The following is a 21,009-nucleotide window of genomic DNA, read 5'->3' as shown; positions in this document are numbered from 1 at the left end:
GCAAGAATTGCTTCAACATTTCACTCAGTTGAATAAATGAAAGTCCTTTAATTCATAGCATTTAGCTGTTACTCTATTGTTAACTGGAACTTTGATTACTGCTGTTAAGTTTTTAAGATAAATTGGTAGAGATGCAAGAATCAGATAACCAGCTTAGACTGGAGGTTCAAATGTAGCAATTGCATTTGAGGGCAAGAAGACTCAATTTGGCAATTCCTGCAGCTGCTTGACTTAGGCAGAATGAGATGAAAAAATCAGATATTATCCCTCTAGGGTTTTAGGTAGGTATCTTCAAGGATTTCACTATAATGCCTTTTCAAAGTATGCCCATTCTACCTCCTTCAAGGCAGAGATGAGGGAAGGTCAGCACAGCAACTCCACATAGTTCAGCAAGGAGCCTACAGAAAATGTATGCTGAACCTGTGGACCTTAAGTTTTGAAACATTTAAAAATTAATTTCTTGTTAAAGCCCTAAGAACCTATCGTCTTCTGAGCGCCTGAATTACGGACCAGTAAGAAAAGGTGGGAGTCCGGGGATAGGTAGAGGATCGTACAAGAGAACAGGTAGGAGCAAAATAAATCTGTCCCTACTACAACCAAGTCTGTCTACACAAATCTGAGCAGAAAAGTGAGACCATAGAGAGTTGTGTTCCTTCAAATGCTCTAGTGCAGTGTTTTTCAACCTGGGGTGGGGGATTCTGGGAGTTGGAAGTCCACACATCTTAAGTGGCCAAACTGGAAAAACTGTTCTAGTAGGTAATGTTTGCAGAAGTGATAAAAGCACCCTTTACCAAGTCAGTTAAAGGTCTAGCAACTGCATGTACATACCCTGGTATACTTGTTTAGTGTTACCCCTGCTGGACCTTTGCCCTCTTTTTGGTGGGGCTTAAGCATATTTTGTAAACCCAGTTTGGTTTAGTGAACTGTGTGACCTTGAAAATGAGTTCATTTGGCAACTAGGTTAACAGTTGTGTGAATGCAACCACTGGCTGACTTGGCAGTTTTTGAGAGAGATCACAAAACACTTGTCTATCAATGAAAGAAAAGTTAACGATGTTCTGCAAAACCAGAAAGGCCATTGCTTCACACTCAAGTTTGAAGGAACTTGATGCCTCAGATCAAATGAATCTCCTTCAAATCAAATCTACCCTTTCATGCTTTGCACAGCCCTATACATTGGTTTTAATGAAACTTCATATACCTAAGAGAAGCAGCATAGGCCTGCAGTCTGAATTCTGTATGGAGGAATGGAAAATTCATAATGGGAGGCTGAAAGCTGTTCTTAGGTGACCAGTGACCACCAATGTTTGGGGGATCCACAGTATTAATAAAAATGCAAAATGTGTCCACAGGCCCCCAAAACTAAGGGACTTTTATAAGCCAGTAGCTGTATTCACAGAAAGTTTGATTGGTGCTTTTTAAAAATTTATTTAGGTTTTGCATAAAAATGTGTGAAGCCAAAGATACAGATTAATTCTGTAATCAGGTTGAGCATGTTGTGTGAAGACAGAATATATTCTCTTGATTTATTCCTTCCCCTTGTAAGTTGAAATGCACACAGAGTTGCTCACTGGCTCTTGGTTAAGAGTGAAAAAGACTAGTGGCCCTCTAGAAGCTACTGGGTAAGTCCTAGCAACTGTTATCTTAGTCATGGTTGCTGGGAATTATGGGAGTTCTAGTTCAACAACACCTGGAATCTGAATGGTGCTCTAGCTCAAATTTAAATAGGACAGAAAGTGTTAAATACACTATGGAGGAATGGGGAGATTCTGACTTTTAATGAAGATTATTACCAGTTTTTATTGTTAACGCTTAAGTTTTGTTACAAAAATAAAACAGTTCATCCTAAACGTTTACTCCAAATGAAAATAACTCATTTACTATCACACAAGTTAATTTTTGTTGTGTAGTCAAACATATGTTGCAGCTTAGCAGATAACTTTCTGAATTCTTAAAAACTTTTGAGTGCAACAGAAAAAAAACTAATCTGGGCTTCTGCTATGAGAGGATGCGGTGGCACTACTCCGGCTAGAAGGACGAGAAAGAACTGGACCTTTAGGTTCAGGGCTGGGACTCAAAGTCAGAGATAGGACCTTAATACGTGGTTGACTTGAAGATGAAACTGTGCTCTTAAAGGACCTAGAAAACAACAAGGAAGCAATTACATTACTCAAAAATCATGCAGATGAAATATACTCATGGAATAAAATGCTACGTTCTTATTACCATAACAAATGATTTCTCAAATAGTCACATTAATGGTAGTTAAATTCCTTTAGTTGCCAGTGAAATCCGCTTTTGGCTCAAACCGTACACATCTTTACAAAATGTAAGGAATGTTTCTGAACTCAACATCAGAGTCTAAGCCATACTCGCCACAGAATAACAACAGTACTTATGAGTGATATTTTTTAAAATATATAATTGCAAGACAAAATTTTGAGTCATCCACTAATGTCATAAACTTTCCCTCTACCTCTTCGTCAATAACAACACTGCAGAGTATAGGGTGCAGAGCTGAACAATGTGGCATCCCTCTTGGTTCCTCACTCATTTGAATTTTCAACCTAGCACTATTATCTCCTTAATTTATTTGTTGAATTTATCACCGCCCATCTCCCCCACAAGGAGGGACTCTGGGCAGTTCAGAATAAAAGCACAATATAAATAATATACAATAATATCAACAACATAAAAATATAAATATGTTAAAATATAATAAAATCCAGATGGCTAAGAGTGTCTCTTGGCAAGAAAACAGGGCAATTCTGCAGAGCTAACCATCCCCAAGAGGAACTATTCTCTTTCCCACCCCAGGCATGTTGACAAAGCCAGGTTTTTAATTTTTTTTGGAAGTCCAGGAGTGAGGAGACCTGCCTCAGCTCTGGAGGGAGAACATTCCAAAGGGCAGGCACTATTGCAGAGAAGGCACGCTTCTGTGATCCTGCCAAATGAAACTCCTTAACAGATGGGATCCGTAGCATGCCCCCTCTGCATGCCCGAGTGGGATGGGTCGATGTAATGGGGAGACGGTCCCTCAGGTAGCCTAGTCTCATGCCATGTAGGGCTTTAAAGGTCATAACCAACACCTTGAATTGGACCTGGAAACAAACTGGCACCCAGTGCAGCTCATGCAGTAAAGGTGTTAACACATGCTGCCCTAGGGGCACCTAAAATTACCCACGCGGCTGCGTTCTGGACCAGCTATAGCTTCCGGATACTTTTCAAGGGTAGCCCCATGTAGAGCGCATTACAGTAGCCTATATGGGAGATAACCAGGGCATGAGTGACTGTTCGAAGGGCCTCTCATTCCAGAAAGGGGTGTAACTGGCGCACAACACAAAGCTGCACAAAGGCCCTCCTGGCCATGACTGCCGCCTGCTCTTCGAGCAAGAGTTGTGAGTCCAGGAAGGACCCCCAAGTTACGCACTGCATCTGTCTGGGGCAGTGCAACTCCATCCAGATTTAAAGATGACAAATTCCCAGAAGCCGAGGGGCCATTAATCCACAGCCACTCTGTCTTACCAGGGTTCCGCTGGAGCCTGTTGTTCTCCATCCAGACCCCTACAGCCCCCAGACACTCAGAGAGGGTGGTCACAGCATCACTTACTTCACCTGGGATGGAGATGTATAATTGAGTATCATCCGCATATTGATGATACCTCATCCCATGGTGACGGATGATCTCACCCAGTGGTTTCATGTAAATGTTAAAGAGGAGTGGAGAGAGAACCGAGCCCACAAAGTAGGGGCCACGGGGTGGATCTCTCGCTCCCTATTAACACCGACTGAGACCAATCCTGGAGGAAGGAGGCAAATCAGCGTAAAACCACGCCACCCGCCCCCAACTCCCTGAATCAGTCCAGAAGGATACCATGGTTGATGGCATTGAAAGCCGCTGAGGTCAAAGAGAGTGAGGATGGATGCACTGCCACCATCCCGCTCCTGCCACAGATCATCCATAAGTGCAACCAATGCCGTTTCCATCCCATAACCAGGTCTGAAACCTGACTGAAAGGGGTCTAGATATTCTGTTCCATCCAGGATCCTCTGGAGCTGCAGTGCCACCATTTTCTCAACCACCTTCCCCAAAAAGGGGAGGTGGGAGACTGGATGAAAATTGTCCAGTACAGTAGGGTCCGGTGATGGTTTCTTCAGGAGGGGCACACCAGCGCTTCCTTGAAGGCTGCTGGGAACACCCCCTCTCCCAAGAATGAATTCACCATTGCCTGGACCCAGCCACATGTCACCTCCTGGGATGCTTTCACCAGCCAAGAGGGATATGAATCTAACTGGCAAGTGGCATTTACAGACTGTAGGATCCTGTCCACTTCCTCGGGTTCAACAGGATCAAACTGTTCCCAGATAACATGGTAAGTACGTTCCCTGGGTTTCTCCTCAGACTCAGTCTCAAGCTTGGAGTCCAACTTGGAATGGATCCAAGTGATTTTATCCTGCAGATGCCTAGCAAATTTCTCAGCACGGCCCTGGAGATGGAGTTCTGAATCCCCTCTCCCCAGAAGGGTTTGGGTAATTTTAAACAGGGCCACCGGGTGGCATTCCGTGGATGCAATAAGAGCGGAGAAATATTGACGTTTCGCTGCTCTTACCACCACAAGGTAAGCCTTAATCGCCGCTCTAGCTTGTGTTCGGTCGGATGTGGTCTTTGTCTTCCTCCAGCGGTGCTCTAGGCGTCTCTTAACCCTCTTCAAAACCCTCAGCTGCTCTGTAAACCATGGGGAGTGTCAGGTTTGAATGGACAAGAGAGGCCACACAGGTGCGATCCTGTCCAAGGCTCCGTCTGTCTCCCTGTTCCAGGTGGCAACCAGGGCCTCCGCTGGACCGTGCAGGTCCTCGGGTATAACCCCCAGCTCCCTCTGAAATCCCACCAGGTCCATCAGTTGCCGGGGGCGGACCTATTGAATGGGTGCTGCCTCCCTGCCTCCCATTGTCATGCTATCCACCTAGTGTGCTCTATCAGAATATCATAGGTCAACTGCTCTAGTAAAATCAAGATATAATACATCTACAGCATTCCCCAATCTACTTAATCAAAAAATTAAATAAGAATAGTGAGACAAAACTTGTCAAAAACCCTGGTAATTATTGTACCTTTTTCAACATATTTATAGTTCAAGTTCCTGGATCCTTTTTTCCCTATTTTTAAAGATAGGATTATTTGTGTTTCTTCTGTCTGGTACACAAATACATAAATGTTTGGCTACAAAAGCTAATACATAAATGGCCAGACCATCAGCAAGTTCCTTTAGTTTTCTAAGATGCAGTTTATCTGTTCTTGGAGATTAAAACTCATTTACAATATAGAAACATGATCAGGGAATAGCTATTTCAAGCTTCAATCTTTCTCTCTCATACTTTTCACATTATCTGGCCTAAAGAACTATTTTGGTTGGGTGCCTGATGGACCCAGTGCAGCTTCACAGGAAGCCTGGGGTTTTTCCTGAAGCTCTGGCATGTAGTTTGGCCGATGCCCTCATTGCTGCCAGGCATGAGCAGGAGACAGGTGCTGGACTGAATTGTTCCTGTGTGGGTGCTCTGTGCACCTAGATCTTGTGGAGTGCCATGGTTTACTGAGCAGCTCAGAGATGAAATGACCCAAGAGATGCCTAGAGCACCACTGGAGCAAGACAAAGAGTGAAGTTGACTGAGCACAGGTAAGAGCCTATATTAGGACTTACCCTGTGGCGATAAAGGCAGCGAAGCATACTTCCTTCTCTGCCATTATTGCACCTGCAGATAGCCACCCAGCAGCCCTGTTTTTGGGTGACCAGGTCCCTCCTTGGTAAGGAGGAGCTGGGGGGAGCTCTTCCAGTGCTGCTGTGAGGAATATTCTCAGCATCTATCAGATAGTCACTCAACTTTGCTCAGATCCTTTGGAAGTGACTTGAGACATGTCTGAGCCCTGTTATCTGGGAGGAGTTTGAGCTGGTTGATCCTCTGGAAGTGGACAGGGTCCTTATGACTATGAGCTTGGCCACTGTGTTCTGGACTAATGCCCCTCCTGGTTGGTCAAGGCCTTACTGATTAAGAAACTGTACAATTGCTATATTCTAATTATGGGAATCATCACAGCAGGTACCCTTTATTTCAATACATTGTATTTGCTTGTTTGCCACATTTACTGGCCAATTTAGAACTTGCATTCCACTGTTAGCTTCCCTGTATTTCCCTGTGGAACATACAAGCCATTGACATTCTCTTTATAACCCCTGCCCAATGGTCTCTCAGCACATTCACGTCTATGTTACTTGACTCAGTGGTTGTACTCACGTGCTGGAAGATGAGCTGTAAACAGATGATCGAGAACTCATGCGAGAAGAAGAAACTGTAGGAGGGTGTAATAAAGCCTACAAACAGATAAATGAAGGTGGGATAAAGTCTGCTATAAATGAATAGGAATAAAAACACTGGCTTTATTTTATGCTCCTACTTTAAACAACTTAGCATGAGGTTGAGCTATTCAAGCTTCTCTACTTCTCTACCTTCATTTCAAGCAGTTCCACTCAGAGTACCAAATTGTGCTTCATCTTTACGGTGTTAAATTAAAATGTTAGTTCCATAATCGATGGTTTCAAGTTGGTTTGTCACCAATCATAATTAAGGGCATATCAGATTCTGATGATACCACAAACTGCAACTAATGTAAAACAGAAGTTCCTTGATTTGATATATCAGGATTCCCTAATCTGGTGCCCTTCAATATGTTGAGGCTACAAATTCCAGATTTTCCAGCCAGCATGATGAACACATTAAAGATACTTTATTAAACAATGATCTAGAACAGCCTTTCTCAACCTTTTGACCCTGGAGGAACCCATTATTTTTCAGGCTTCGGGTTGGCTCAAATATAGGCCAGAAGTTACAAAATTATTGTATTTGTTTCATATGTACGTCTGTATATATGCATTAACAGGGTCCTTAAATCAAGAATGAAACTTAACTCTTTAATGTGAAGTTGCCCGAGTTTGAAATAATTTTTTAAATAAATCGTGATCTCCCAGGGAACCCCTAGGGACCTCTCGCAGAACCCCGGTTGAGAAACCCTGGTCTAGCATGATATTCACACACTGTCACCAAGGGACAAGCATATGCATCTCTGCATTAAATGATGAGACAAGAACGATGAAGACAACTAAAATGCTACCTGTGAAAAGTATTCCTGAAAGGATGGATGTAACTCTGGATGTGCTTCTGATATGTCAAGCAGCATTTTGTCTATGTGTTTGTTGAAGTCTTTCAGTGCACGAAGTTCAATGTCTTTTTCTTCTTGTGTTTCTGACTGAGCACTCTTAAGTGTTCGGATTTCTCTGCGTAACCGGGTAACCTTTTTAGACATACAAGAATTAAAACAGAATACTAGATGCTAAAACACCAATTAACTTTTATATTAAAAATGTTATCATGTTCACCTCAATTCTATTATTTTACTGAGTTCTAAATAAAACTCAATCTATTACATTATGTTATTTTAAACTAACCTGCTTTGAGACTCTTTCTAGTCTGGGCTTCTGATCATCTATTTCTCTGGTTAATTTCAAAATACTTGCTTGTTTATCTTTTATTTTGTCATGGAGGAGAGACTCATCTTTCAAAAGAGTATCAAAATTATTTTGCATGGTCTAGAAAAACAAATGTTTATATATAAGTCTCTTTGGAAATTTCTTTTAAATTATCCAATCAACAATCTGGTATAACATAAAATAAATATAAACACTATAACTTAAATATGCATTACCATCTCTTTCTAGAAGATGTAACCCAGATACAAATAACAAAAACAACACCCTGCTATCTTTACTATTTATTAGCTCAAGCTAAAAATTTGCTTTCTTCATATGTCACCTTTGAAAAGTTCGTTTTGATGCACTATGTGAACACCTATTTAGGAGTAAAATAGTATAAAATAAAAAACGCATATGAGTAACAGTATTTAGGCAGTTGTGCTGAGAGAGGAATAAATCACCTTTACACATTTGAGACTGCAGTTTAATCTCATATTTGCATAATAACCTATGCTTGCAATTACTACCAAAAGCCTGCCCAAAATATGCAACCTGTACACTTATTTTGGACTTAAATGCACTGGGCATGACTCAGGTCCAAAGCCATCTGCAGGATCCACGGCTTTCCTCAAAATGTTGAAAAAAACAGCTCTGTTGTTGACACAAGCCTAGCACTTCCATAAATTTGTGTGATGTCATAACACACAAAGGGGTGTGAGAATGCAGACAGATGTTAGTAGAGTGTTCTCAGAAAAAAATGAATCTGGATCTGAACAGAAGTGCCTTCCAGTAGCCTCTTTACCTGAATATCCTCTTGAAGCTCCTTGATCTGTCTTCGCTTATATCGATGTTTCTCATCAGCAGCTCTCTTCTCTTCTTCCAGCTTCATATTCTCTTCATATTCTTCACCTATGAAATATTACTGGATATTGAACACAGTGCGTGTCCCACGTAGAGAAGCTGCTTAGGTCTCTTTTCTAATGTAACGAAATGGATACAGCTAGCCTGCAATAACACTTCCAATATGGAACATTTATATACCATGTTACACAAATCTGAACAATATATAATGCAATGAATTAAATGTCTATGGGCCATTGACGACATTTGAGCCACTGCTTGATTATTGTTTAGGGTTGACCAAGATCTTTCAGGTAACCCTTCATTAAAAAAAAAAACATTTTCTCTTTTACGCTACCTTACTCACACTCTTTCAAAAAACCTTATCTATTAGGTACAATGATGCATGATCATAAATAATAGAGCCAGCAGAGGGAGCAAAAGCTAAAAGAAAATAGCTTTCCAGAGCTCCAGTATTCTGAAGTAGTACTGTAATACTCAGGGCTATATGAATAGGGAAGATGTTGTGCTTCTAAGTAATCTTTCAATTAGGATTCTGTCTCATGTTAACTGCAGAATTCACTGTCCTTCACTGTAAATAAACTTTTCTTTTATTGTTCTGGTAATGCTGCTTCACAATAAAAAAAAGTACTTCTAGAATCAAAAGAGACAACTGTTTTGCCAAAAGTCATTTGTATTTCATTTCCCAACTATCAAGTATTCTTACAAGGCTCATCCTTAATAGGCATTTGGTGGATCGTATTAAGACAAATCTTTCTGAATCCTCTACCATCAACTTCTGTCTTCCCTGCTGTTGTGATTTACCCAACCTCTTCCTTTCTAGCTGTTTTCAGTGATTGTATGGATAAATAACAAAAGGCAGTGGGAGGCTTATATGTTGCTCTTTAGCATGGGCTCCCATGTTGGTATGAGTTTCAACAATAAAATAAATACTATAAATATCTATTTAATATAGCAGAAAACAGTGACCACAGAATCAGTAAAATCCAGAGCACCAGAGGAAAAGCTTCTTGTCAGCAGGGTGGAACCAAGGAAGAGCAGTATTTATCAAGCTTTGATGTATGAGATGCAATAATAATAGACCTTTCTGTGGGACAGAATCAAAGGATCTGAGCATTGCTTAAAGTTTATAAATAAATAAAAGCAAATCCAGAGTGCTGCAACTGAAAAGGGCTCCTCACTAATCATTCTTGACTAACCTTAGATTGTGAGGATTACTGTAGGTATTTGTAGTACAAGACAGTCGATAAGGCATTTAGACTTTATAAGTAACAAACTAGCAGTTTAGCTAGACTAAGACATGGGAGCTAGTATAGATGACCAGCAGCAGTATTTTGTAGACTTCAAAGGTACGGGCCATCTATTCCTAGAACTGCCAAGTCACCAAAACAGCATATGATACATGTAGGGAAGATTCCATCCTAGTACAACATGTTGCCATTTGGCCACATAATGAGAAGACAGGACACCCTGGAGAAGATGCTGATGCTAGGGAAAGTGGAAGGCAAAAGGAAGAGGGGCCGACCAAGGGCAAGATGGATGGATGACATTCTAGAGGTGATGGAGTCGTCCCTGGGGGAGCTGGGGGTGGTGACTACCGACAGGAAGCTCTGGCGTGGGCTGGTCCATGAAGTCACGAAGAGTCAGAAGCGACTGAACAAATAAACAACAACACAACATGTTGTAGTAGGAGGAAAGCAAGAGGCGGCGGCCTGATAATGCAGTCAAGTAATTTTGCTCACTCCTGAACATTAGGAAAGCAACAGAACTGACAAGTAAAACACAATTTCTATACCAAAAATTTCACTTGTCACAAGTATTACACACACACACGCACTTTTCCAATTTATATCCTGCCCTTATTCCATCTACTGTAATATCTAAGCAATTCTTTTCTAACCCCCAAAAGATTAATACAAAGGCATTCCATTTACATTTGCATGTACCATACTCCATACAGCTCTTTCTCATCCTTCTTTGCTCTTAGGCCTCACATTTCTGCCTTGCACATAAAGCCCTAATGTACTTACTTTTCTCTACAACTTGCTTGAATGAGTTCCTGTAGTTGCTGTTACAGTTATTAAGTACATGCAGAGTATTTTCTAGGGCTATACATTCTTTCTCAGCTTTTTGGATCTTTGCATCCAAGGTATCTCCTTCACGCTGAAGATCTTCCTTCTCCTGAGCAGCCTTGAAACAAAATAAACATTTAAGTTAAAAAGAAAAGCCGAACTACAAGTTCCCATATTCAAAGAATGCTTGGCACTCTCGTTTGAAAGAAAAGCAGTGCCAGAAGGCAAGGTTACATAGGATATCTCAAAATTAAAGGGTGGGTTTTTTTTTCTTTTTAATGTTCTTTCAGTCACTTCTGACTCTTCATGACTCAGTGGACATAATTTTGCTAGAACTGTCAGTAACTGCTTGAGTTCTACTAAGCTCATGTTTAGTGACTTCAGTGAGTGTCTAACATCCTTGTCTTTCATTTTTCCAAGCATCAGGGACTTCTCCAATGACTCCTGCCTACACATTGTGTCCAAAATATTTAAGCTTTAGTTTTATTGTTAATCTTTCCACTGAGTGTAGTATCTTACTTTCATTTAATATTGATCTTTTCTTCGTGCACTCCAAGGTATGCTCAACTATTTGCTCTAGCACAATTCAAAGGCATTAATTTCTCTTTGTTCAGCCTTCTTGATGGTCCAGCTTTTACAACCATACGTTACAACTGGGATAAATCATAGGCTTCCTCCCACTTACTTTTGTTGTCAGATATTTCCTCACTTTATCTCAATATGCCAGTCTTTCTCTCAAGTAGCATCTCTTTATTTCATGCTTATGGTCACCTTCCCAGTGAATTTTTGAGCCTAAGAAGGTAAAGACTTTTACTACTATCACTTCTTTCCTTATTTACATTGGGTTGGCATTTTCTGTCGACATACTTTAGGCCTTTTTTAATACTGAGCAGCAGATCACTTTTTGCAGGCTCTTCAAGCTATTCCTTAAATCTTCCTCATTTCCAGCCATCAAAGTGGTATCAACAGCATATCTGATGTTTCTCCCAGCAATTTTAGTTCCAATTTCTATTTCTTTTGCTCTATAATTTGTGATGATATAGTATGAATATAAATGGAATAAATAAGAGGACGGTATAAACCTCAGCACACTCCTTTTCCAGTGTTTTAAGTGCTACTAGCAATTTGTTGTAATCTACATAGTAAAAAGCCTTTGTATAATCAATAAAACAAAAAATGAATCTTTTTGGAACTATTTTGCCTTTTCCATTAACCACTGGATGTTAGAAATGTGATCTCAAGTGCCTCTACCTTTTCTGAATTCAGCTTGTACCTCTGGCAATTCTCCATGTACTGTTGAGGCCTCCAAAATATTGAGTGTTATCTTAGTAGTATGTGGGAAAAGTGCAGCTATTCAGTAGTTTGAGCATTTGTTGGGAACTGCCCTCTTTTGGTACTGGAATATAAAGTGGTCACACACCCCATACAGAATCATTTTATACAATGTTAAACAGTTCTGCTGGCATTTCATCAACTCCTAAAGCTTTGCTGTTCATAGTGCCCATTTATCTTCACTTTCCAGATTGTCTGGCTCCAATCAATCAATCAATCAATCAATCAAATATATATATATTTCCCCCTCCAGTAAGATCTTTGCCTTATTCATCTTTTATCATGTTCATCCTTGAAGAAAAAATTCCAAAGATTTCTGAAATAGGGTGGGATAGATTGCAATTACTCAAGTAATTCAGTAACATTAATTAAACAGTAATTCAGATACATTTCAAGCATACCAAAACATCTGAACAAATCAGAACATCCAAATAATTGGGAGTACTATTAAAAAGTCCTTACAGTCTGCAGGTATCCACCATGGATAACCAGTTGTGGCCCACAATAAGAGATTTTATCTCACACAATACCATTACGATGTTTTCTATTTTCACGCATAAGGAATTAAAAATGTTTTCAGACCCCATCTACATAGTGTTATTTTTCATACAAGGCTCAATCCATGGGCTCCATAGAATGTGAAATTGTTCCTGCTGGGTGAAGTCAACAGATTCCCTTCCACTTGAAGAAGCTTCAGACTGGATTGCAAAATACATTTCTGCTGTCCAGAAAATTGATGATGATGCAACCCTATGCCTGTGCAGTTCTCAGAGATAATCACAAAACAATGGCAGTTCAAGGTCAGAAACTTTATTATGGAAACCAATTCAAATCCCACTTTCTCTGAATAATCCATAACTATGTTTACATCTGAGACCCCAGTGACAGAAGCAAGATAGTCAGCAATAAAGCAAGGTTTCATATGGGTGTAACAGAAATCAGAGGGTTAAAAAAAACCAGAATTCTACAGAGTTTTCAAGCTATCAGGCTGAATTCAAGTAAGAAGTTTACCTTAATAACATAATAAGCCTGAGTTTGCTCCTCTTCTCCTTCTGGAGGCATCATGACAATGGTAATAATTTCATACCTGCTTTTCAGTTTCTCAATTTTACTCAGTCGCTCGTGAAATTCTGTACTAATTGGAGGAGAAATTGAAAAATAAAGAAGTCAGATGTTTGACAGGAAAAAAACATGTCATTTTTATTTATTTATGAGCTTACAAACTGCTTCAGCTGAGAGTACTCTACACAGTTCTCATGGCTCTCAAACATGAGATGGTTTTCCTTGAAAAACTAGGTCTGTCTGTAATCCTTTAAATTTTTATTTTGGAGTGAGAGAGGTAGAATATGGTTAGCAGTGAAGCATGTAAATAAATTCTTTTCAATCAAATCTATTGAACCTTTGTACTGAGCCTCCTTTTTATTTGATCCCATGTCCCTAAACTCAGGCTAAAAACTACATGCAAACATGTAAAACAAAAGCTTGGCACTTAAGAACTGAGAACAAACAAACTAGAGTAGGGGCAGCTGGGGACACACCACAGTCCTTAATCAAGAATGTTACTAGAGGAAATTATCAAAATATATTTGATGTTTCAGCAGGAACAACATATAACACCGAGGGACAAGGCACAATGTGCAATGCCTTTTCACAAAACTGTGAGTCCCAAACCCTGTAAAAAGCAATCATGTGGATTTACTCCTGGGGTAGTTTTTGCTTCCAACAAGGCAGTTGATGAACCTTAAGCAGAGTGACTGATACATCCTCTCAATTTTTTTGACAGTGGCAGCAATACTTAAGGTGGGTTCCCAATTCTCCCGACTTTTTCAAGGAAGAGAAAGATGGTATTACATGGCAAATCCCTGCATCATGGGAAGTAACTATCTAGTGAATCTTACCCAAATATTTAAAGGTTTGGCATTTCAGTCCTACAGCTGCAAAAGCTGCCCCCTGCTGATTATATCTTAATATTGCCACTGCTAGAAGAGAATAAGCAACAGCAGGAAACAACCTCAAATCAAATTATATGCAAGTGCCAATTAGTAATGTAATTATCAACGGAAAAACACAGAGTCTGCCTGCTTGGCGAAAGAGTAAGCTCCAGGCATACTAAATCACTCTAATTTCCTATTGCGTAGGTTGTGGATGGAAAAGGAGGGTGGGGAAAAGACTGCCAGATCAGCTGGCTGAGTGTTCATTTCCCAGTTGGGTTTAACCACCCGCTGTACAAAGATTCTTGTTTCTTGTTACTTAAAGTTGTGGAAAGCAGGGCTTTCTAGTTCCTGCCTTGTGACTGGTAATTTACTCTCAAGTGTTTTAGATTCATTTCTATTATACATTTAAGTTCCTGATATGAGGATTATGCATGAGAGATTTTTGAGGGCAAATATTTGCTTCCACCGTATTTCTGTATTAGAATGCAACATAAAGGAAATCTGAGGGACCAGAAGAATATATTTTATAAAAGGGTGAGTAAATGCGATTTCAGAAAAGTAAGGTTGCAGATCAAGAGCAAGCAAATCCCAGGTTAAGTTAACTGGTAGACCTTTGGCCAAATACTAGCTGGGTTCACATTTCATACTAAGCTAGAAAGTGTTTAGCTTTGTCTTTTATGTATGAACCCAACCCCTGTGCTTTGGACTTAGCATGTTACATTAAACAGATTGCTACGGATTGTTCACTAAATTACAGCTAAAAATATGGCTCAGATGATATGTGAACCCAGGCAATCTCTCATTAAGACTCCCCTGAGAGATCAAACGAGGGGCTTTAGAGCTTCTTGGAGGAAAAGGTGGGATAATGCAGTGAGAAAACAAAGGGTAATGTTGGTTGTTCTGAGCTATGGATACTTGTGTTCACTAAACCATTGATGGTGAGGAAAATGAGCACTTCTAAACTGCTGAGAAATGGACAGGTTGTTCTTCCGTGCAGTTTAAGAGGCTGTTGAAACATCTTTATTAGCAGCTGCTCAAAGGCAGCAAACGTGCCCTGTGCAATTGTCATAGTCCCTGAACAGCAGATACACCCTTGACAGCAGCAGGTCCCGCTCTGGGCTTCGTGGAGCGATTACCTCAGAGTCTGACGCTCCTGCTCTATGAGTCGTATCTGAGTCTCGATCATTTCTTTATGAACTTTGATATCAGCAGTTCTCTCCTCCATTGCTGTTTTTAACTGCTGTTTCCGTTTCTCAAGTGAGAGAACTTGCTCTGCCTTATTGTACAGCGTATCTCTTACACGTTTCAGTTCCAGCTTTAAGAGATTGTCTTCAATCATCAAATCCTTCCAAGGACAGAACAGAAAGAATATATGCATTGCGAGGTCTGATGCAAGTCTGCAAATCACAGCATTTGTGTGAAGCCATCGTAACACGCATGCGGCCACTTGCCCCACCTGACTCCCCGTAGATGCCCATGCTTATAAAAAGGTAACTTTCGTTTTGAAAACACTGAATAATATTAAATGCCCACAACTGTGACACCGAAATTTGTATACAGGGTTAGCCTGACAACACAAGCTAAAACACTTATTTCAGGCAGCAGAGTAATTACTTGTTAAGCATTTTTTCAAAACACGTATGCTTCACGTTTGAAAAACAATAATCACACCTGCTTATCTGCTCTGGCTTTTTTTAATAACTTTTCTGATTTGTCCATGAAAAGGTTTATCTCATCCGCTCTAGTTTTCAAGCCAGCCATTTCTTCTCCGGTTTTACCTATGGCCAATTTGATAAAATGGATATCACTCTGGAAATTAACAAACAAGCTCCTGTCAGTTTAGCCAGGAATACATTAAACAAAAGTCATCTATGTCAGAAGGCATGGTTTCCAATATATTACCTCAGCGTGTTTTGTTTTAGGTTATGTCTGTACCAGTTCTTCATTCCAAATAGATTAGAAATGTATTTGCAGCATTTTCAGGCAAAACAGAATTGATGTAGATGATGAACAATTCCTTAGGTATTGGTGTAAATGCAACAAAGCATCTTCTCATGAAAAAGTCACATTACCTGAAGTTTCTTCTGCTGTGATTGTAAAGTATTGTGTGCCTGGTTCTTTTCGTCCAACAGCTTTACTAGTTCAGCAACTCTGGCCTCTAAAATTTGCTTCTCGTCTGTGTTAAGTTCCCCCTGCAAGCGTGACAGCCTTCTCTCCACTTGCTGTATGTAAAAATCCTGTTGAAGTATTTTCAGCAAGAAATAAAATTAGCAGAAAGGCTGAAAAAAAAACTGTTGAGTAATCTTCTAAAAATATAATAAAGCACTCCCAAATAGGGAGGCTTCTAGCTGAGTACAGGTAATCCTCAGTTTATGATGGCAATTGGGACCGGAATTGCCATCGCTAAGCAACATGGTCATAAAGCATGATATCATGTGACCATGTCACTTAGCACAGCAGTTCCAGCAAGTTCTGGTTGCCATCATTAAGTGAGGACTGTGCAGGTCATTTAGTGAGGACCTTGTGTGGCTGCAACTTCAGACTTCCTGCCAGTTACCCCTTGACTTTGCTTGTGGGAAGCCAGCAGGGAATGTTGGAAATCCCCATCATGTTACCGCGGCTTGCTGCAATGTCATAATTGTGAGCCGGGCGTCAAGCATCCAGATTGCGATCATGTGACCACAGGAATGCTGCAACAGCCAGAACTCCGACGACCAGTCATAAATCTCCCTGTAGCAATTTTATCGCTTCCAGTGATTTCAAAGTGGTGCACAAGATTTATACATAAAATACTAGCAAGATCTGGGTACATTCATCTCTTGTATTCCTTCAGAAATAACTTGAAGCAGCCAAGATAAATTTTTGAAAGAATAGATGAACATACCCAATTCTTATTATTTATTAAAAGAATTATATGCATAACTCCTCTGCAAGAGGAGTGATTACAAAAAGCTGATTTGTGAAGTGCACAATCCAATTTAAAACATATTGATTTGGAATTAAATGGAATTCTATTTCAAGCAAATTGTTTCTTTTCCTAGTTATGATACCAATTATCACTGATACCAATTAAACTTTATTTCAAGTAAATTGAATTTATGACTGAAAGGGTAGAATAATAAATCCATTATTTCACAATTAAACATATCTTCACTCTAGGTTTAATTTATAATTTATAAAATTATTATAAATTTTATAATTTAATTTATATGTCACACAATTTATTCCACAGGGGATACATGTAAATAAGCGATTGATTAAATAGCTAGACTTAACATTTCCCATCCAAAATATCCTGGAGGGGCCATTTGCCATAGACAAAAGCTTAAGAATTAGAGAATGAAAGGTCACTATCATGCCCTTCTCCAATCTTTATTTTTTTCAGTCTTGCTTCCTAATCTTTTAAGAAATCCTTTCTTGCATTCCTTTTCCTGAAACATTTATTGGCACTATCTCCTTAGATTCTACTGGTTAGAAACCAGTTGTATTATTTTGGAAACATAAACTGAAATGCTTAATGTAACCCAATGATTTTAAAACATTTTTTCACTTGTGTAATTTTTTTGTGATTTACTGCCATCTTGCTATAAGATTAAATCAGATCCATTTGCCTGCAGATATGCACACAAACAAACCGTACTTGATTATACATGAGTTCTTGCTGGTGAAGTGCTTCTATATCCAGTCGCAATAATCGGCTCTGAAGGTTTTTTTTCTGCCCGCAATGTCCTTCCATTAGCGACACGACACCCTTTTCATTTTCCTCAAGTGTTTTCAACTCCTTTGTTTTCTTGAAATGTGCATCTCTCAGTTGCAATGCCTGTGCCTCTTTCTCCTGTTGGTATTAAAATTACAATATGTAAATGCTTGTAAATAGTTTATACATTTTTTTCTAAACTTGAGATTGTAATGATTAAATAGGATGGTAATCTAACAAAGTTTTGATTAGTTATTTCAGTATCTTGGACAGGGTCTGTGCTTCTTTTGAGTATGGAACTGTTCTGCTCTATTATCCTGGGTAATCTTTCACTGATACTTCCATTTGCCTTCTATTTCAGATGAGCCATATCTGTTTAGCCTAACTCTTCCTACTTTCTGGCTGCTTCATTTTCTTGAAGGGCAACAATGCAGGACAAATATCAAATCTACCTAATTTGCAGACTACATATTTCTTAAGAAAATAAACAAATGCATCCATACCTTTATAATCTTCACACTGCATCTTTTCATATTGAATTAATAGATAGGGCAAATAGAGATGTGTGGCTAATTCTGATGGAAAGCTAAGTTCCAGCTAACACATTGCAGACATTATTCTAGAACACTTCATCTTTGTTAAACTGGAATTACTATGCTTCCATTACCTTGGGTTATCAGTCACCCATACATAGAGGTTTAACTACACGATTTCAAATTATATATATCATCTATTGAATCACCTTGCATCATATAAATGATTTTAAGATTTTCATTTTAAAAAGTTAAAGATCTATAAATGCTAATGCCCATTAAATAAATTTTACACTTATGCAAACCAGGGCTTCAAGTCCATTCTATTACAATGACACTTAAGACTTAATGATATAAATAGTTTTGAACATCATGCTAATCCTTTAGGGGAGTGGCGGTCTGAGTGGCACAGCAGACTCTGGAGTTCTGTTAGGGCACTCAGATGTGGGCACAGCCTAAGCCTTCTAATATTGCTTTGGCCGATTTTAGAACAACTGGATTTGAGAACATTGAGATAGAGACTATAGCAAATTAACTGACCATCCCTTCCTAATCATCCCAGGATATAATTAGGCTATTAGGGATCCCTAAATGGTGAATGGTGGGCCCCCTCAGGGGTGAGAGACATGAGAGGGTGCCCAGGTTTGGATGGGTAGTGTGAGAACACTCACCTCGAGTGAGAGGCAGGAGGTGAGGAGTAGTGGTTGGGTAGCCCCCCTGCTGACTAGTGAGAGAAGCCGAGGGGGGGCACAGGGTGTGAGTGTGGGTGGTGGTTGGGCTCTACCAGTGCCGAGAGCGTGAGCTGGTGCACTGGGGGGGCCCTCCATCGCCCTGTGATTGAGTTGAAGTGTGGTTGTGTGAATGAATGGAGGGGTTCCTATCCTTAACCAGCGATCTCAGGAGTCCAGGAGTGGGGGCTAATGGACCTCGAGATCCCGGGGGCTGTAGGGCGGGGCAGGTGATTGAGGTGGTGGTGACGGGTAGGGGACGATATGACGGGAGCCAGAGGGTGGGTCATCATAGAGGAAGACGCCCCCGGTGCTTGTTACCTGTGGCGTGTTCCGGCCCTCTGTGCTCGAACCCGGGTCCTGGACAGCAGACTCGTGGTTGTCCTGACTTTTGGCTGCTGCTCTGTAACGCCAGGTCAATAAACAACAAGGCCCCCCTCATATGTGACTTGATCACAGAAGAGGGGGCAGACCTGGCGTGTATTACCGAAACCTGGCTGGGCGTGGAAGGAGGTGTTGCTCTTTCGGAGATATGCCCGGCTGGGTTTCAAGTCTGGCATCAGCCGCGACCTCAGGGCAGGGGAGGAGGGGTGGCTGTTGTCATCCGAGAATCCCTAGTGGCTGCCAGGGGCCCTGCTCCACAAGTGGCCGGGTGTGAGACCCTGTTCTTCAAGCTGGGCTCCCAAGAACAGTTGGGAGTGTTGCTGCTGTACCAACCTCCCTGCTGCGTGGCAACCTCCCTGCCTGAGCTGCTGGAGGCCATCTCAGGTTTGGCAGTGGAGTACCCCAGGCTTATGGTTTTGGGGAACTTCTATCTGCCTTCCTGGGGTGGGCCTCAGAAGCAGCTCGGGAGTTCATGGCTACCATGGCAGCCATGGGCCTGTTCCAGATTATTCAGGACCTGACTAGAGACAGTGGCCTCACCCCGGACCTAGTTTTCTTGTCGGAGCAGTGGCAAGGTGATCTTAGGGGAGAACTACATCTTTCCCCTTTGTCATGGTCAGATCATGCCCTGATGGCCTTGAGATTCTCTCGTGTTGCCCCCCTCCGCAGGGAGGCAGGACCCATTTGATTGGTCTGCCCCCGGCGACTGATGGACCTGGCTGGGTTTCAGAGGGAGCTGGGGGTTATACCCAAGTCTCTCCTGCATGGTCCAGTGGAGGCCCTGGCTGCTGCCTGGAATAGGGAGGCGGCCGGAGCCTTGGACAGGATCGCACCTGTGCAGCCTCTCTTGCCCACCCAAACCCAGCACACCCCATGGTTTACAGAGGAGCTGAGGGTTTTGAAGAGGGTTAAGAGATGCCTAGAGTGCCGCTGGAGGAAGACAAAAACTGAACCCAACCGAGCACAAGCTAGAGCCGCAATTAAGGCCTACCTTGTGGAGGTAAGAGCGGCGAAGCGCCAGTACTTCTCCACTCTTATTGCATCTGCAGAATGCCGCCTGGTGGCCCTGTTTAAAATTACCCAATCCCTTTTGGGGAAAGGGGAGTCAGAAATCCATTTACAGGGCCACACGGAGGAATTCTAGGGGCACCTGCAGGATAAAATCGCTCGGATCCGGACCGAGTTGGACTCCAAGCGTGAGACAGAGTTGGAGGAGATACCCAGGGAATGTACTTACCAGGTTATCTGGGACCAGTTCGATCCTGTTGAACCCGAGGAAGTGGACAGGATCCTTCGGACTGTAAATGCTACCACGTGCCAATTAGACCCATGCCCCTCCTGGCTGGTGAAAGCAGCTCGGGAGGTGACATGTGGCTGGGTCCAGGCGATGGTAAACATATCCTTGAGAGAGGGGGTGTTTCCGGCTGCCTTTAAGGAAGTGCTGGTGCGCCCCCTCCTCAAAAAACCATCGCTGGACCCTACCATACTGGACAATTTTCGCCCAGTCTCCCATCTCCCCTTTTTGGGGAAGGTGGTTGAGAAAGTGGTGGCTTTGCAGGAGGATTCTGGATGAAACGGATTATCTAGACCCCTTTCAGTCAGGTTTTAGGCCTGGTTACGGGACGGAAACAGCATTGGTCGCACTTATGGATGACCTCTGGGGGGAGCAAGATGGAGGCAGTGCATCCATCCTTGCTCTTCTTGACCTCTCAGTGGCTTTCGATACCATCAACCATGGTATCCTTCTGGGCCGACTTAGGGAGTTGGGGATGGGCGGTGTGGTTCTGCGCTTGTTCACCTCCTTCCTCCAGGGTCGGTCCCAGTTGGTGTTGATAGGGAGCGAGAGATCTGGCCCACTGCCCCTACTTTGTGGGGTGCCGCAGGGTTCGGTACTCTCTCCGCTCCTTTTTAACATCTACATGAAACCACTGGGCGAGATCATCCA

General features: G+C 41.5%; 1 protein-coding gene across 1 annotated transcript in view; it reads right to left on the bottom strand.

Moving 5' to 3' along the window:
* Positions 1–1,853: 1,853 nt before the first annotated feature.
* The window catches only part of CCDC39 (coiled-coil domain 39 molecular ruler complex subunit), a 30,767-nt gene continuing 11,611 nt past the window's right edge, over positions 1,854–21,009 (bottom strand). Inside the window, exons 10-20 of the mRNA XM_063307866.1 lie at positions 17,363–17,557; positions 15,795–15,959; positions 15,394–15,531; positions 14,859–15,067; positions 12,800–12,923; positions 10,415–10,574; positions 8,326–8,432; positions 7,500–7,640; positions 7,166–7,345; positions 6,292–6,368; positions 1,854–2,139 (exon numbers count right to left, since the gene is read on the bottom strand). Of these exons, the coding sequence (XP_063163936.1) occupies positions 1,983–2,139; positions 6,292–6,368; positions 7,166–7,345; positions 7,500–7,640; positions 8,326–8,432; positions 10,415–10,574; positions 12,800–12,923; positions 14,859–15,067; positions 15,394–15,531; positions 15,795–15,959; positions 17,363–17,557 (1,653 nt within the window). The 3' untranslated portion in view covers positions 1,854–1,982. The remainder of the gene's footprint in view (positions 2,140–6,291; positions 6,369–7,165; positions 7,346–7,499; positions 7,641–8,325; positions 8,433–10,414; positions 10,575–12,799; positions 12,924–14,858; positions 15,068–15,393; positions 15,532–15,794; positions 15,960–17,362; positions 17,558–21,009) is intronic.

Source organism: Candoia aspera, chromosome 6 (genome assembly GCF_035149785.1).
Source record: "Candoia aspera isolate rCanAsp1 chromosome 6, rCanAsp1.hap2, whole genome shotgun sequence".
NCBI classification, from domain to species: domain Eukaryota; kingdom Metazoa; phylum Chordata; class Lepidosauria; order Squamata; family Boidae; genus Candoia; species Candoia aspera.
This window is presented reverse-complemented; position numbering and strand designations above follow the sequence as displayed.